We start from the raw sequence: 18,043 nt of genomic DNA, 5'->3' as shown, positions 1-18,043 counted from the left end.
TTGTTATAATCGTAGTGATTCTTATCTACCCACCATCCTCCAACACTGTTTAATATTTTGGTTTATACCTGCAAAACTAATGAATTCCCATCAGTCGTAGCTGTACTTTGTGTTTAGTGCTAATCAGAAAAAAATGTTAACAAGCTAAAATAAGATGGTGAATATAGTAAACATTATACCTTCTAAACATCACCTTGTTAGCATTGCCATATAGCTGCAATGATTAGTTGATTAATCGGTAAGCCGATTGATGGAAAATGAATCAGCAACTATTCTGATAATCAATGAATAGTTTTGGTCATTTTATAAGCAAAAATGTGAAGATTTGCTGCTTTTCTCTGACATACATGATTGAAAACTGCACATCTTTGGGTTCTGAACTGTTGGTCGGACAAAACAAGACATTTGAATACATCTCTTTGAGCTGTGGTAAGTTATATGTTTTCTGACAATTCATAGACTAAACGATTTAAACAATAAAATAAGCAGCAGATTAATTGATGATGAAAACAATTGTTAGTTGCAGCCCTACATTGTGAGCATGTTAAGGGATATAGACGGTAACCTTCAGCTAAAAGACGCTAGCGTGGCTGTAGACTCCTAATCTTGTTATAGTCATACACACACAGATAGAAATGGACACAGTATCACAGAGACATGACAGGTCCTCAGCTACACCCCTGTTCCTCCTCCTCCTCCTCCCCCCCCCCTCCTCTAAGCTCCTTACATTATACTGACCTCTTTCTTCCTTGCAGGTGTTTAAACTACACTGTGTGATTATTCTACCCCAACTTCCTTGTTTTGTGTGTTTCTTCTTGGTTGCACTGTTACTACTCAGGTGACTGTGTGCTGCTTTCCATCTGTATATAGTGTTCCCCCAGCTGTGAATGATTTCATGGACGCACAAGCTACTTCATAACAGAAATAATACTGTGATCATAGTTTAAATGACTTAGAACAGCAGTTAACAGATCCTCAGGAGGGTTATCCATCTTTCCTGTTTCCTCCCAGCACATACTTGTACATAGCTAAAAAGCAGGAGTAGCTCCATGGTAACCATATGAGTTGCCATAGCAACCATAATGCGTGATATTTTTTTAAATTTTTTCCCTCACCTCGCTTTGAAAGCAAGCAGAACCAGCAAACTAGATTGCCTGACTTAAAAGTGTCACATGTATAATAATAATATAAGTACAATTAGAAACATTTTACTGAAGGCTTTGACAATAAATTCTTTATTGGGCGGTGATGATGCCTTTTTAACCCCCCGTTTAGCTCAGGCTATCAGGGAAAATTATTATTCAAACATAAAAATGTGTCTTGGAATTTTATTATAATTTAGACTTTCTGTATTGTATTTGAGTTTTATGGATTTTTTTAAGTTTGATTTATTTTACAGGATTGAAATAGGAAAGTTATGTAACAAATAACTAAATTTTGAGACAGAGATAAAAGTGATTTTATTACATGTTCTGTCGGACTTTAAAGGCCGCTGTCTTTTAACGAAAGTTACGACCAGTATATCTAATTAAAAATTGACCTCTACTGGTGAGATGTTTGGGAGGATGAAGATTAAACGACTGTCTGGTTGAGTTAGAGTGAATCTGTGAATTACTTCCTCCTTTGAACTGTAGCTTTTATATAAAAGTACATATTGGGAAAACATTAATATCAGAAATTGTAATTCAAATGAATGATAAACTGTGTTCAAACTTTTGACTGTTACTGTACATACAGTATAATGCAGTTCTTACATGGGTTCCAGTGGATATTTTCTGTTTTCACATGCCTGTTACCTTGAGGCCAATCAGGTTTTGCCACAAACTGTGGCCTCGAACTGGGCTTCACTCAAGCACTCGACTGCTGTGTATCACACTTAATTCAATACTTGCTTAATCCCTGGATATTTTGGTTAAGGTTTGGTCCATTTACCTCACCATCTTCCATCCTCCTCTTCCTGCTCCAGGTGGCCTGTGACCTTTTGCGGAGGATCATTCGTATCTTGTACTTGAGCAAGAGGCTCCAGGTTCAGCTACAGGGGGGCAGCAGGGAGATCACCAAGGCTGCCCAGAGCCTCAACGAACTAGGTAAGGACATGCATGCTTATCAGTGTCTACTGTACAGCTCACATCTGTTCCTAAACTGTAGAAACATCTGTTTCCCAGAAAGTAACATTTGTAGGTCTGCACTTTTTTCACCAGTTCAGATCCTTACAGAACACTGTTAACACTGTGTGGTTACCGTTAGGTTACAAATACTATGACAGGGTGAAATTAGACTTATTGCTCAATTTTAATGCTCAATTATATTTAATAAAGAAACAAACATTTCACTCATGTAGATTTCTAACATAATAGATTAAAAGCAGATGACATATATGTACTGAATCACATTTTACACAACCAAAATAGGAGCCGGTTCCTGCAGGCCATGACCACTTTGCAATTTTTTAAAATTAATAAATTAATTAAGGTTAACATTGCGCACTGATATGCCTAGTTATACATTCTGATCTAATTTGATTAAGGAAGGAAGAGTATTGTTAAGAATACTGGTAAGTATCAATACGGATAAGGAGTACCAGTGTCACACTGCACTACACACTACTACACTTATGGGCCCAGGTGACCTGTGAAACAAGGTTCGTCCCAAGTCACATGCACAGTGTTTCAAACTTGTATGTGCGTAACTGTATGCTTGATATCTGTGTGTCACAGCTGCGGCTGTAGCAGGTGCCTCCTTCTTTGGAGATGACGTCAGAAATAACTGAGATTTTGTCAATGAGAGATTATTTGTAGTCAGTGTGAACGCAGAGCAAGATGTTTGTCTGCAGAAAATATATCAGGAGCAGTGGCAGGCTACACTACGCATCCAGCAGCATGGATGAAGAGTGGTTAGCAGGATTACAGGAAGAGAAGAGAAGATCATACAGCAGCTTCAGTGACGACAGGGCTGTTGACCTTTTAAATCAGAGCAAGGGGCCTGCTGTGTCAGCTGTAGGGTGCTCGGCATGCTGCACTGGGACAGCTGGACAGATTAAACACTATCCAGAACTTGAAGAAGACTCAAACATAAACATACAGAAAGATAAGTTGAGCAGTCTCGCTTTCAACAATTTAGGAATATTTTGAAAAGCAGAGCAGGTTTGTCTTTAGTAACACTGCCAGACTCGCACATGCTTTCATATTCAGTCCCTTCAATTATATAAGGCCTTATTCGTTTACCTCTATAACAGTTGGCCTGAAGTCTACAGCTAGACTAGGCTTTTCATCAATCACCCCTGTTTTGGCTTATTTGTATCTAGTGTATGCCTCTGTTTAGGAGTCAGTTAAACTAAAGATGTTAGTGCTTTTGCTGTGCTCGCATGTAGGTCTGCTGTCATTGTTTGTTTGTGCCTTTTAAATGTCACCTTAAATCCAAATGTAGCTTTTCCTCACGGCTGATTTCATTTTATCAATGGGCTTTAATTATACTATTCTATCTTTTCAATTCATTTATTAACTCTCATTTATGTCTATCCGTTTTGTTTAATTAAAGGTAGAGTCAGTGATTCTGGAGAAAGATCATTCAATACACTTTTTGTCAAATTCAGTGAATATCTCCTCATCATCCGCTGCCTGTTCTGTGTGTGCGCTGAACAAAAATCCAGTGTTCATACATAACACTGGCTTTGTAAATGGGAAACAAACAAAGTGGCTCAAACTGGGCCACACAACACTACTCCAGCCAATCAGCAGCAGGGGGCGGCGTTTGTGCTCATGCACAGGACAGGGGGAAGTCATCAGAGCAGCTATCTGTGTGAGGACATGACAGTCTCCCGTCTCCAGCACCTGTTGAATGGCGGGGGAGGCCTGGCGAACTGGAGAGAGAGAGAGGCTGTGGCCAATTCACATAGAACAGATATGCTTCCATTTTATTAAATGTATCAATCCACACTGAATCCCAGACAGTCTCACAGAGACCCCCTGTGCTTTTTTACACTCCGAGTCTGTTTCTGTTGTATTTAGTGAAGTGTAATCTGAGCAGGCAGCTGTTTAAGTCACACAGATATCCTGCTGTATATGTGTTTTGAACTCATTAACCGTATCAGTGAATCAATAAATACAAACACTGTTGATTGATTTCTTCCTGTGGAGCCAATATGCAAACTATATTGGTTGAGTAAATGTCTGCTGTCAGTCAGCCTGGTGAAGACAGTTTGTCTGGTCGTTGTCCTCTCAGCTCTCCAGGAGCTGCAGCTGGCAGTTGGCTGCTTCTGTGGACAGAGACGCTGAATGCAGGTTGAGAGAGAAGTGGGGAGGCTGCGGAGAGGTGGAGAGTGTGGATGGACTGTTGATGAGACCATTTTTTCCCCCCGCTCATGATAATGTGTGAGAGGAACAAAATTGAGTTTACAGCTAACACATCTCTCTGGATTCTGCCATATTTCTCTTTTGGTCGTTGCCTTGGCAACGTGCATCTATGAATTTGGGGGGTGGAGCTTCTGAAGGAGCACAAAGGGAGGGGTGTATTTGTTTGGATGTTCAGTTCAAATATCAAGAATCTTTCTCCAGAATGACTGACTCTAACTTTAATTTGCTTTAAATATTTTCATTTCAGTCTTTATTCATGCTGTTATTTTTGTTGCACCATATGATCTTATATAAGTGCTGTTGATAAAATGCCCTCATAGTAGAGTAGCATTGTAATTAAGGAGAATTTAAGTTCTGATGGACAGCTCGCATTTAAGACTATTTGTTCTGGCTGCCAGTATTTTATATTTTAGGTGATTCATATTCCATTAGGTGAAACCAGTTGCCAGTCAGAACTATTGAAATCACACACCCAAACTTATATGACTTGTAAGCTCTGTGATCAACTTATAATTACATAGTTCCATGGGTAGTCTCACCGCTTGCTGCTTTTACTAGCTTAAGTTTTACCATGCGCACCATTGCACACTTAATGTTCAGAACAAAGTGGAGAGGCACTGGAGCACACAGTTTGCACACCCATGTGTTAACATTTTACTGCAAGGTCAGTTCACAATAGCTCATAAGTGCACTTTAAACTAACCGATAAAAGACAAAAAAGTAATTTACCCAAAACAATATACACTTAACAAGAAATAGTTCACGCCAGAATGAAAGCCCAGGTACTCACACATGTATGAATCGAAGCTCCTAGAAGTTTGAAGGACAATGAAACACACTGTGAGCTTTCCTGTATGTTTCCAAAGTAAATGAGGTGTTTTTAGCTCTGGATTAGTCCTTCAGTTCCTGAAAAACATATCTACAGTAGGTGTCTTTGGCATACTTTGTCACTCCACTCTCTTCACTGGCCACCTGTTTGCTTCTACTGGCTGACGGCCAGCCCAGCATGAAACACCTTGTGTGAGCTCGTGAGCTGGGTGCTGCTGCCCACGGCTTTGCAAGGGGGGCTCAACTAGAAGGACTTGTGGGCCAAGACAATGAGCTGAAACTTGATGCATATTACTACTTCTCTTTGGGGTGTGTTGCTGAGTCAAGTGCTTCAAGATAGATTTGTCACTGTATTGTGTCAGTTCCTCAGTTATTCTTCTGATAAAGTCAGACAACCAGATTCAGATTGATCTATCTCTGTTGAAGATCCCATGAAATGAGTCCTTGAACTTCATGAAAAATATACTATATGAATAACATATAGTACTGTAATGGATAACCAATAAATCATCCCAAATTTTTTAACCCCACTTTGGTGCACTTTCTGTCAAATCAAGCTGCCTTTCTTAGTATAACTGACAGCCCATTGGTTTATTGGAATCGGCCAAGTGCAAAAACCACGCTGGGAGCTGCATTGGTGGGCGCGTTTACTTCAGACACCAGTGAGACAATGAAATGCAATCCAGAAAGTCCAATTTGACTAACAGATCTGTGAATCTGGAGGCTTCTCAGACTCCAAACACTTCCCTGAAAAATTATCACAGCAGCAACTATTTTATCTTTTTTGTCATGAAATACAGTGTTCCCGTTACAAAGTAATAAGGGTGTCACGATGCTCCAAATCAAGGATTCGATTTGACTTCTGATTTGATGATCATGATTCAATTTGATTTTCGAAATATTTTTTTTCAGCACTGACTGCTATGCCATTGTTAGACTATCAAGTCTAGATTTGTAAACATCAGTAGATCATTGGTTTTATGCCCTGACAACTGTCATTTACATAAACAAATTATTTAAAAGGATAGGCTACATGGTATCAGGTGTGAAAAAACTGTCATATTTTTCTTTGGAATGTACCACACTAAGGCCATATGGTCACATTTAAATAATTTATTTAAATGCAATAACAATAACTTATTTCACCAGTCAATTGGGAACAAACTGTTAAACACAAAAACAAAAAGATGAGCCACTGGATGACAGAAGGGTACTTTACAACAACAGCTTGAGTTGCCACCAGGATTAATCCTGGTGGCTTTTTGGTTAGGAAATTAAGTTTAAGCCATGTTGCATTATTTAGACAGTCCCTGTGCACTTATCTCACAGCCGGCTGTACATAGAGACCAATGTTATTTGTCCAGCTTGGAGGACGGTTTGTTGTGAAGAGAATCAGGTTGTAGCTCGTTGTTTACCTTACTACAGTAGGAAAGAGGCATCGTTTGTGTTTTAACAACGTTTCACTGATAAGTTATTGATCCGGGAAGTTTGAATCTGTCAATATATTTGTTGCATAGCCTACAAACTGTAGTTTTTCTGTCAACGATGCGTTCATTGTTTACACAACTTACGGGGAAGGAAAAATGTTGCCACACTGGTGATTTCAGGGAAGCAGGAGGATTTTCCAGTTCTGTTGTTTCTCCATCATCTCAAACTCTGGCAGTAGCCAGTGGCCAAAGTCATACAGCTGAAGACTACTGGTAAGCTACTTTGAAATGTTGTTTTTTTTTTCTTCAGATGTGCACTGGATGTGTGCAAGTAGGTGGGGGTGGAGAGAAAAAAAAATACTGTGAGAATGACTGATCCTACTTTTGATTTCGAAGGTCAAAATCGAACACTCATTTCGATCAATTTTCGATTTTGAATCAAAATCGTGACACCCCTACAAAGTAATCAATCTGGACTGTGCACTTAAGCGTATGTGATTGGCCCACACAGTGCCTTGCTGGATGATGTCACATTGTGGCAAAAAAAGTTGAGCCAGGTTTGACTTTTATGTGTTTAGTTGCCAGAGCCCTCAGCGTTTTGTTGCTAGACCGGCCTCATTCAAATGAATGAGAGGCCTGCGTTTTTTCATGCAGGGCTACTGTCAGTTTGAGCATGGCCTAAGGGTTCAATATGCTGAAAACAAACTAGGTTGTACGAAGTGTCGTCAGAACACGTCTACAGATAAATGTGTCTACAGCTGTTCCAAATGGTGGGGTGAAATCATCATAAAGGAGGGCAAGATGGGATGACTCATACAAATGGCGATAACAGCACTCACTTTCGCTCAGTCTCTCAAAGGTATTCATGGTGTTGCTCATAAGATTGATCCTTCAGTGTTTAATGTTGCGCTCCAACATGGAAACGCATCACATCAAGGAAGTAATGATACCATTTCATTGGAACTTTAAGGATGTCATCATGGCCAGTTTAATGTATGATGAGGTCACAACAGTGGTAGCCACTTTGACTGCAGGTACTCTTTGCTTTAAGCACGGTCATAGACTTGATTTCATAGTCTTGGTTAGAATTGTTGTGTCCTACAATGGTTGGATAGGTTCAGAGGACTGTGTGACCTTTTGGTGTCAGCAGAGGAAAAGTGATACTGATACATTGCATGTCACTGCCATTATTTATCTATCTGCCATAATACCCTTAGTTATCACAAGGCATTAAGCGTGACAGAGAGAGTTCACAAGGACAAGTGTTTTCAGCAGCCTGTGTCTGCTAAACTGTGACCACTTCTCATACCACACACACCACAAATAAACACACACAGACTTGCACAAATTCCATTCGCTGCAAAGAGCCTTTAAATGGGGTCAGTGTCCTTGGTGTTCTCCAGCACAGCAACACTCTCATCGGTGATACGGTGTCGGCTTTGGTCTCTGCTGTGCCAGCCGGTTGTTGTCCAACAATTCCAACAATTTCTCAAGTGGGCTTTGCTGCTTTGTGTTTTGTTGTGGTTCACTCTGTGGGGTCTTGGAATCACTTCAATGGGGTTTTAAAGAGGGTCATTTGAAAAATAGTTTAATTTCAGTGGTATTTAAATGTTTCCCAGAAGTTACCACAACTAGAAACTTTTGTTTTTTGTGGCAACCTGGTTACAATAATGGAAATTATAATGCTTCAGCATACAGTGATATATTAGACAATAGTGTGATTCTATCCCTGTGGCAACAGCTTAGGTTTTAACATGACAATTCCCTGTGCACAAAACCAGGTTCATAAAGAAATGGCTTCCCAGTTTGGGGTACTAGAACCCCATCCAACACTCTTGGGATGAACTGGAACACTGACTGAGAGCCAGGTCTAAACATCCAACATTACTGTTGGACCTCGCTAATGCTTTGGTGGCTGAATGGGAGCAAATCCCTGCATCCAGGTTCCAACTTCTGCTGGAAACCCTGAAACCAGAAGAGTGGAGGCTGTTATAGCAACAGATTAATGCCCACGGTTTTGGAATGACATGTTCAACAGTCATACATATTTGGCTGTTCCCATAATTTTTGGCCGTATAGTGCATTCACTCTCTTTTCCGTTATCTCTTTCTCTTTCTCTCACCTTTAGTGGTGATGGTTTTAAATAAAATCAAGTCCCAATTTGTAACAGAAGGTCATTTACATAGAAGATTTACAGTACAAATCACAAATTTTGCATCAAGAGATCATTACAGATCAAACCTTGTTTAAAGTCTTGTGAACTGGTAAATTTGTGTCTCAAACACATAACTTACATTGATAGAAGAAACAGGGTGTTTATCAGTACTTCTTCCCCTTCATACTTGAGTCATTTATGAAATTTTCTTGCAGAAAACGTAAACAGATTCTCTAAACACACAGTGACCTTAGATTTGATATAGCTTTTAAAGGCTGTCCCTCATTTCTTCACCATATGATATAAGACAGATAGAGGGGACGTCTTTGAGGAAAGAGAAACAAAATTTCACATGCCACTGCTTGACCCCCAGTGGACTGATGCTTTCTGTCCCTGATCCAATTCCACATAGAGAAGCAGGAGACATACTGTGCTTTTGGTTGTTTATTACAAACGGTGACAAACAATATCAAGGTATTCTATGACTGTACATAGACATTTTTCTCATATTACGCTAACTTGAGAACAACACGCAGTGCTGCTTAAATACAGAGTAATGACTGAATTGTCCTTGATACCACTCCACGACATTCCACAATAAATAGCAATAAATTACCCTCTTCATGTGCACATGACACGTATTTTGACACCTTTTTTGTATTGAGGCAATAATTAACTGTAAATGCAATCCTTGTACTTATACACATCAACTGATGTTAGTCTCCCTTTTTACATGTGATGTGTATATTAAGGAAACTCCTCACCTCATCTATTTATTCCTCTGATCTCAAGGAATACATCTCCTTTTCTGAGGTCATTATTTTATTATTCATTAATAAGCTGCCAAGGATTTATGTATTCCATTGTTAGTGAGCGTACCTCTGTTAAGCTTGTTTAGACTTGTAGTATATTTACCCATTATAGTCACATTTGTTGTTTTTTTTCCAAATATTTTCCACCCTTATTTGCATAAACCATACTCTGTATTTCCCTCTAAAACACCTGCTTCTGAATTTTAGACATAGACTGTTACTTCACTCTTATGAGTGTAACCAATTCCAATTTACTCTACATATTTGACATATTTACATTTGAGTTAATCCGATTACTCCGCATCCTGTGAGCATAGACATTTTTGTCTGGCTTCCGTGTCCTCAAAGGTGACCTTCTTGTTCCTCCTGGGGTCAATCCACGAGTTATGGATGACCACATTGTTTGGTGTAGGGTCAGCTTCGACTACAGACACCACCCTCTTCTTCATCTTGCTCTTTAAAACCTTTTGGAATTTCTGCCGAGTGAACGCATAGAGGAGTGGGTGAAAGATGGTGGTTCCATAGGCCATCACCAGGAAGCCCAAGCGGAGGCGAACAGTCAAATCACTGGGCCCAGTGCTGAGGATGATGGTGTTGAGCACAGTTATTGGAGTCCAGCAAAGTAAGAACGTAGAGATGATAAGAAGAGACATCCTGAAGACTCGTTTCTGCCTCTCTCGTCTCTCCCGATGACGCTTTACTGCTCGTCTCAGCGCAATAATGACTGACACTGATGCACGCATACCCAAAGGTGCACTCGCACCTGCCCTGACCCCTGTGCTGCTCTGTGAAGCGTCAGTCGACTCTGCTTGTGTTGCAGTGCTCAAAGAGATTGTGTTTTTACTCTTTTGCTTCTTTTTAGGTAGGTTGTGCTGAAAACGTGTTCCAATGCGAATATTGAGTGCTTGAAGGATCTTGTAGTAAGTCACTAGCATTACCACAGCTGTAAAAAAGAATATAGGGATCTGTGCCAGCAGGTGATAATACAGACCCAGCTCCGTGTAGTACTCATTTGTATGAGCCACTGTGACCACTACAGTCTGGTTCACAAGGTCCGAACCAGAATTGATGAAGAAGCCTACTTCCATGAAGGGAACCAGGAAACTGAAAAAGGACAGAGCCCAAATGGATCCCAGTAGAGCCACGGCTCGGCCCATTGTAAGCACACGGTTCGCTGGCCGCACTGAGATGTCATAGCGGTCCACAGTGATGGCCAGGACGTTAGCAGCAGTAGCTACGCTTGCAAAGGAGACGCAGGCCTCATGGAAACAGCAGATCATGGCAGTGTCTGCCTCCAAAGGAAGTAGCACCACCACCGCTGTCAGCGGGATGCAGCATACACACACCTGGAAACAGACAGGATTTCAGGTCAAATTCCAAATTAATTTAGGACCAGATAAAAAAAAATTAAAAAGCATGGAGATAGTAGTTGTAGTTGCTGTTGCTACTGTTTTATTTAAGCTAATGGAAAAAATTACTGTCAACCATATTTTTATTAAATTTACAGTACACATTTTGAAAGCATTAGCTGGGTATATTAGTGATATCAGTATTATTTTTTATTTGATCAGTAATTGTGTCCTGGTGCATCATAGTCATAGTCATAGATTAGCTAAATTTGGCATCCACAAATACTTCATCATTGGTGGGGCAACAACTGAATTTTGCTAAATTCTGTCAAAGTCATGGCTTGCATTTTTAATCACTTTAACATGTCTATGAAAAGAAGTCATTTGTTTTGGCCATGTTGCTGCTGTGGAAGGAAAGCTCACAATTGTCCTCTTAGGATTAATCTGTCTGCAAGACAGCCTATATAGATCTAGCTAGCATGTTCAATGCCAAGTATGCTGCCTGTTTTGGGGTACAATAAACAATCTAATTTAGTATGATATACCTCAATCATATGGTACACCAGCAGATATTTTGGCACTTTTTGGTTAGGTGTACCAAATGAATGTGATGCTTGAACTTGATATTCAGTGCAACTGTCACAGCAAATGGGATATGTAGTATTCCATATGAGTGAAGCTTACTGCCCAAGCATAGTGGAGGATTTAACGAAACACTAAGCCTTTTTTAATTTTCAATTTGTTTAGAACCTCCCCAACCATGTGATAAGTCCCTGTGTGCAAAAAAGTAACTGATAATAACTCACCAACACATCCACCACATGCAGGTTCATGGTGATGATGTTGGAGACGGAGCTGATGAGGTTCTGTTTCATACAGTAGAGGACCAGCACTGTGAGGTTGGAGCTTAGGCCCAAAATTATCTCCAAAAGCAGGAAGCCTGTCAGAGAAACCTACCAACAGAAAAAACATGTTTTTTTTTTCCCGCCCAACAGTCAACAACCCAAAGAAGATTATTATATATCACAGAAGATTAAAGAAACCAGAAAATATTCACATTTGAGAAACTGGAATCACAGAATTTGGAAATCTTCTTAAAAAATGACTAAATGATTAATTGATTATAAAAATAGTTTATGATTAAGTTCATAGTTGGAAACTAATTGATTAATCATTGAAGCTCTAATTTTTACTAGCAGGAAAATATCTCGCAGTCGTGTGACAGTGAATCCATTAGAAAGCTATCTGAGGCTGTAGCAACACAGTACCTGGAAGCTGATGGGGTAGATGGCCTCGGAGGAGGTCATGTCAAGGTCATAGGGGTCAGCAGTGTCAAGCACAGTCATGTTGCTCATGGTGGCTGCAGAAATCAACACTGGGTATGTGTGCATTATCCTGATGGGAGGAAGAGGCCTGGAAGGCAGTTGGGATAGAAAAGGTCTTTGTTAAAAAGTGAACCATGTCATATTCAATTCTACCAGATCATTTTTTCAACCAGAATTTGTTGAACTGTCGAACAGCAAGCTCGCAACTGGCACTGCCTTTAGTGCTTTTAGTTAAGAATATAATCGTGCAATGAAGGTAGGGTTAAGGTTACAAGATAGTACGGTATTCGCCTCCCAGAATAATTTATTTAAATACCTCTTTGAATTGGAAAAAAATTGACATCGTGATATTACTGGAATTTTAGGTTTTACAGATTACTCCTTCAGAATGCTGAAGCACAACTTTGGAAACACATTGTGTTTGTAGATAATGAGTGTTTTAAAGGAAAATATTTTCTGTGAACATCACTTTGTATAAAACATTCAAGTGACTTTTTAAGGATACTTCCTAATTCTAACTTTGAAACTGCACAGGGGGCATAACTCTTGGAAAAGTACACCCTTTGTATTTTTTACAGGGTGGTGATTTGTTTTTCTTGGAAACATCGGTAATACAGAAGCCTAATTGCATAACAAGACTTGTGACTGAAGAGGCCAATCCCTGGCAAAATTCAATAGTGCATCTGGTTGATGCTTGTGTATGTGCTGCAGTTTACTGCATAGGGTATAAATAACATTACCCTTCCAGTAAGGGGAAGCTTGTTGTAATGGCAGGGGTCAGTCATATTGTTGTAAGTCAGTTTAAAGAGATAAGAGCAAAGAAGCTATCAAAACACCACATTTTCACATTATATTCAGAAATATCACACCATTACTGATGTTAGTATATGTCATCAAATGCAAGTGCTAGATTGTCAAATGTATATTGTCTAATTTGCAATTTGTCACATGGCAAATTGGTTTCAACACCGGGCCAGATATGTTATGGTAAAGAGCAAACAAGGCCAGTATGCTTCAACCAAAGTGCTTTTCAGATTGTCAGGCAGCGTCAGAAATCCCTTTTTTTTTTTTTTTTTTTTTGTAACATTCCAATGCAGACAATTTGACAAGCATGCCAACTTCATACAACGATTGGCCAGGTGTTTGGAGGTGAGGAAATAAACAGCATTTGAACTTCTTCCACTTGATTTCTTTTGTCACTTTTTGTGTGTAAAACTGAGGGAAACCTATTTTCTCTTTCAGAAAAGGTTGTCGGAATTGTTCAGTTTAACAATTATTGCATCTTTACCTTTCAACAATGACAGACTTTTTGACCTCACTGCTACTAGGTTTGTTTGGAAAAGCTATAAACACTTGTGCCTTCAGATGTGGTTTGGACTGTAGAAAACTGAGTGCAGGTGTGATAGAAAGCCTAAACTCACCACTCCCTCCCAACAGTATCCTCTCCCGCTCAACAGCAATCGAAGTGGCCACAAAGAACTTGCTGGAGCATGTCAAACCATCCCACCATATTCTGACTTGTCAAGATCAATCTTCAGTTCATCCACTTGATTTGCAGCATTCTTCCGAACATCGAAATGTGACAGACAAAAAAAAGTCTTCCGTGAGCTTTAGCTTTGGGGATACTGGCTCCACTCAGGCAAAGCGAAAAGTCTGTTTGTCAAACACAGAAAGCAACACACACCCACCCCTCTTTGGGGGGCATGTGGTTTGCAACATCAGTGCGACGCACTAAGATCAATGCTTTCTTTCATGCAAAGCTCTGTCTCGTCATTGTCCGTTGTACTTGGACTGTTGCCTTCAGTGTCATCTCCGCCTGAAAATGATGCCAGTGCCAGAACAATCTTCCTCTTTCCACTACTCTCCACTTTTCAGGTATTGTACGTCTTTCACACTCGTCTCTTGATCTCTCTGTGAATGCTGAAGGTCCAGATGTGGTCTATTCATATTCCGGAGAACAGAGGAGGGAGATGGTACAGATGACAGAAAGGAGGGGAGGGTCCAAGAGAAAGAGAAAACAAGCTTGTGTGTTTTTTCCTCTGTACTGGACCCAGTTAACCCCTTCACATCCCTTCACATCCCAAACCACGCAATCACACTTATCCCTTGACTCTTGGACATTCACAGCCTTCTCACTCCCACTTTATCCTTAACAGACTGCGAGAGAGGAATTGATTGAAGCATAGAATGATGTCATGTCCCTTCATTGTCATGACCTTCCCTTGCTCTCTTTCTCCATCACATTTCATCTTTGATCCTGCAGAGGGAAAGGACGGCAGGTATCAGAGAAACAGGGTAAAAGAAAGAAATGTCACATTGAAATCAGATCGTTTCCAACTGGCCTGCATGTTGCATCACATAACTTCCACCTAATTTCAACTCATTTATCATCCCCTGACAGATAGCTTGCTCTTTCTGTGCTAATTGGACGCCTGTGTCTGTGAGTGTTTGTGCTCATGTTTGTGTGTGTGCCCAATGTGTTTAATCAGGCTTTTGATGCCTTGCCTTTTGTCTTTGATGGTTCTCATCATGTGTTGCTCAGCAAATGAGCACTGAAAACTGTTAAATGGTTCTCAGCAGACTTATGTCTTAATGTATAAACTGTTATGCCGATGGACTCACAAAACAACAGGTCAGTTCAGTTCTAGGTTTAGATCAAAATTTGTCCAATTTTACGGCTTTTTTATTAGGGGAATGTCCTCGCTTGTGTTTGGAAAACATTTAACATTTGAGAACTTTGGCTTCTTTTGTTAAAGAATAGAAAATTCTATACAATATATTGTCTCAAAATAAGGTATCAAAACATTGTTTCCTTTGGCATTATTACTGAAAGGAAATCATCAAAGAAATCTGAAACACATTTTCTTTTTACAGTACATATTGTACTATCTATGAAGACAGTGACTCTAGATATGGTTTGCACATTCATACTTGTTTTCTTGTACCATGGCTGTAATTAATTTTTACCATTGAGATATACAATACAGGACAATACTAAATTTTGTGTCTGCTAGATGATCTAGTTTTCTAACTTGGAAATCTACCTGCAGTTTAAAATGATCCAGTTACTGAAATGAGACAGAATTTAGACTATTTTGTTGTATAAATCATTTTGACCGATCATGATTTGTTGTAATTATCATGAAATATACCAAAAATATTTGCTGCATTTGCCATGAGTGTAGTCCAAGATATGAGGGTTGCAGCTAGAATCCATGATGTTTTGAATAAATTAATAATTTTTTATTGTGTTGTAGGAGTAAAATGGTATATCCATCCAATACACACAATAATACCCAATATAAATAAATCTGTAACTAATACTGTATGTAGTTTATCTGTAAATATGGTGGAGAATTGTAAATTCAACCACATTAGCAGTGGTTGTAGATGCTCTCCATATGCTGTTACTGAGAATAGCTGATGCATTTATTCCATTTTACAGTGGCTATTTCAAATAAACAGCATGCTTCACAAGGAAGATGCAATGCCTGAAGCTAAAAGATGGCACTGGAGTGTGGGACCTGTTGACAGACGTGGGCTGACCTTGTCCTTAACCACGCAAAAATTGTACCTAAACCCAACCAGCCAATCACATTCACTCTGACACCTACTGCTGATAATACACCTACCAATTTCTGGCAAAATGCCCAGCTTCCCAGGTTGTCTTGATCTGCACTTAAAGTATATCTCTAAAAGGATGCCCATGTCTGTCAAATCAGCGAGGGAGAGAATTAGTCTATTAATCCATTAGTCTGTCAACAGAAAATGAATCAGCCACAATTTTAGAATCATTTAATCATTTGTCATTTATTAACCAAAAATGCCAAACATTCAATTGTTTCGGCTTCTCAAATATGAGGATTTGCGTCTCTTCTCTGTTATATATGGCTGTAAATTAAATATCTTTGTATTTGGACAGTTGGCTTGACAAAACAAACAATATGAAAATCTCACCCTGGGCTATTGAAACATGTCATAGGTATTTTTCAGTATTTTCTGAACTTAATTGATCACTTAAATTGACAGAATAACCTGCAGTAATGGAAGTAATTGTTAGTTGCAGCCCTAGTAGTTCCTTGAAAAAGGGAACATTCACTCTCAGCTTTTACTTACTTGTCTTCTCCATGACGGGTTCTTGCTTTGATATAGAGTTACAGTTATTACCTTTCTAGCTCTGTTGCAGTTTATAGTCTTGATAATTGTCTTATTTACTGTGCATAGTTGCTGCAGTATAAAAAAATCTTTTTTGGCTCTGTGATTTTTGTCAAACTCATCATTTCTTGTAGCTGTATTTTCTGTTGTATGAAATATCTGTCCTCTAGTTGACCTCACTCTAAGGACATATTTAAACAAGTCTTCAGGCTGATTGGTTTTGTGTTGTACAAGCTTTCCTACAATAGGAGAGTCAATCTCTTTAGGGGGCAGTGAACTCAGCTATGTTTTAGCTTGTAAAAACCCATGTTCCTTGCTGTTTGACAGCCACTCATTTAGTCAAATTATTCTCTACTTATAATAATCACTGCTTGAAGATCGTGACTCACAGGCTCAACAACATGTCAGCATGCTGTGTGTACAGTGTGTTTATCTGCAGTGTGTTTACTTTACAGTGCCTTCATGCAACACATTCACATTGCCTTGCTATTAGCTCGCTGATGACAGTGTTAGTATACGATTGTGCAGTGTGTTGGTTTACCTCTACACAGAGACCATTCCTCAGCAATCCACTGGTCTGTCGGAGTGCTTTCCTTCCCAGTATGGCTTTTTAATCTCAGTCCCCAAACGTAGCGTAGTGTGGCACGTCCCCACAGGTGATAAGCCTGAGTGGCTGAGTTTTGGCTTAGTAGTCCATCATTCAAAGATCATACGTCACCACACTGTTGATGCCCCTTCAAGATGAAAATCTGACTAGTAGAAACCATGCAGCCACAGAGCCTGCAGGAAGCGAGAGAGATACTGACACTGCTGCTCTGCCTCCCCCTCTCTTCTCTCTGCTGTGCTTCTTTTTCTGTCTGTCTCTCTGTCCTGCTTTCTGCCTCTCTCTGTATCTGCCTCCAGTAGCCCTTCCTACTCATCCATCGCTCCCTCCCCCTCCTCCTACCCTCTCTGAAACTGTCTGCTCCTTCTCTTCTTTTCCTTTTACACCTCTGCGCTTGACTAATTGGATTCACAAAGCAGGTTTAACAAAAAAGACATTTTTCATGTCTTATCTGTCTCTTTCTTTTCTTTTGATAGCTTTCTTTGTCTTTTGTATTGCCTTTAATAAGTGGGAAAACTCTGATTTCAGCAGGGACAACACAGATCTGAGTCTTTTTTTGTGTTTGAGTCCTTGCTTCCCTCTCTTTTCCTCTTAGCCATCTCTCCACAAGTTTATTTGTCCTCAGAGAACCCAGATCCAAAACGGTGACCATGACAATACTAATGGCAGCATCCTTCCTCTCAGGACTTTGGCCACTCCTCCACTGTTGGTGTTTGCATAGTACCTGCCGGATGGTACATGTGTAATTGTCCCAATCTGGCCACCATTGGAGCAGTCACAGTGTTGCCCTTATTGCCTGGCGAGCATATCTGCAAGGTAGCTAGTGAGTGGACTAATTAGGGCTACTTGACATTGGCATAGCAACAAAAGCACCACTGGCCAAAGCGAACACAGAATGATAGATCAGAATTCAAATCAGGACCCGTCTGTTGTCTTCCGGGAGACACTTACTCCCCTGATAATGATACCTGATTTTTCACATCTCCCCCCGATCTGGTCATTGTATCTCACCTCTTCATCTTTCACTCTTCGTTTA

At 39.9% G+C, this 18,043-nt stretch overlaps 2 protein-coding genes across 2 annotated transcripts in view; one reads left to right on the top strand and one right to left on the bottom strand.

The window, feature by feature from the left end:
• Window positions 1-18,043, top strand: part of cog5 (component of oligomeric golgi complex 5) — a 65,698-nt gene that overhangs the window by 6,402 nt on the left and 41,253 nt on the right. Inside the window, exon 6 of the mRNA XM_042403199.1 lies at window positions 1,967-2,087. Within this exon, the coding sequence (XP_042259133.1) occupies window positions 1,967-2,087 (121 nt within the window). The remainder of the gene's footprint in view (window positions 1-1,966; window positions 2,088-18,043) is intronic.
• Window positions 9,374-13,753, bottom strand: LOC121890707 (G-protein coupled receptor 22-like). Its single transcript, XM_042403200.1, has 4 exons — window positions 13,670-13,753; window positions 12,192-12,336; window positions 11,730-11,876; window positions 9,374-10,920 (listed from the first exon to the last, which is right to left on the bottom strand). The coding sequence occupies exons 2-4, from the start codon at window positions 12,312-12,314 to the stop codon at window positions 9,868-9,870; spliced, it is 1,323 nt and encodes a 440-aa protein (XP_042259134.1). The 5' UTR covers window positions 12,315-12,336; window positions 13,670-13,753; the 3' UTR covers window positions 9,374-9,867.

The sequence above is a fragment of the Thunnus maccoyii genome, chromosome 23, assembly GCF_910596095.1.
Source record: "Thunnus maccoyii chromosome 23, fThuMac1.1, whole genome shotgun sequence".
NCBI lineage: Eukaryota > Metazoa > Chordata > Actinopteri > Scombriformes > Scombridae > Thunnus > Thunnus maccoyii.
Note: the sequence above shows the minus strand (reverse complement) of the source record. Positions and strands in the feature narration are given on the sequence as shown.

Bases quoted from the DNA above. Each gene is read 5' to 3' on its own strand.
- LOC121890707 (XM_042403200.1), bottom strand. From the start codon at position 12,314: ATGCACACATACCCAGTGTTGATTTCTGCAGCCACCATGAGCAACATG. The intron at 11,877-12,191 runs GTACTGTGTTGC...TTCTGTTGGTAG, and splicing joins TCTACCCCATCAGCTTCCAG to GTTTCTCTGACAGGCTTCCT. The intron at 10,921-11,729 runs GTGAGTTATTAT...GTCTGTTTCCAG, and splicing joins TGCATGTGGTGGATGTGTTG to GTGTGTGTATGCTGCATCCC.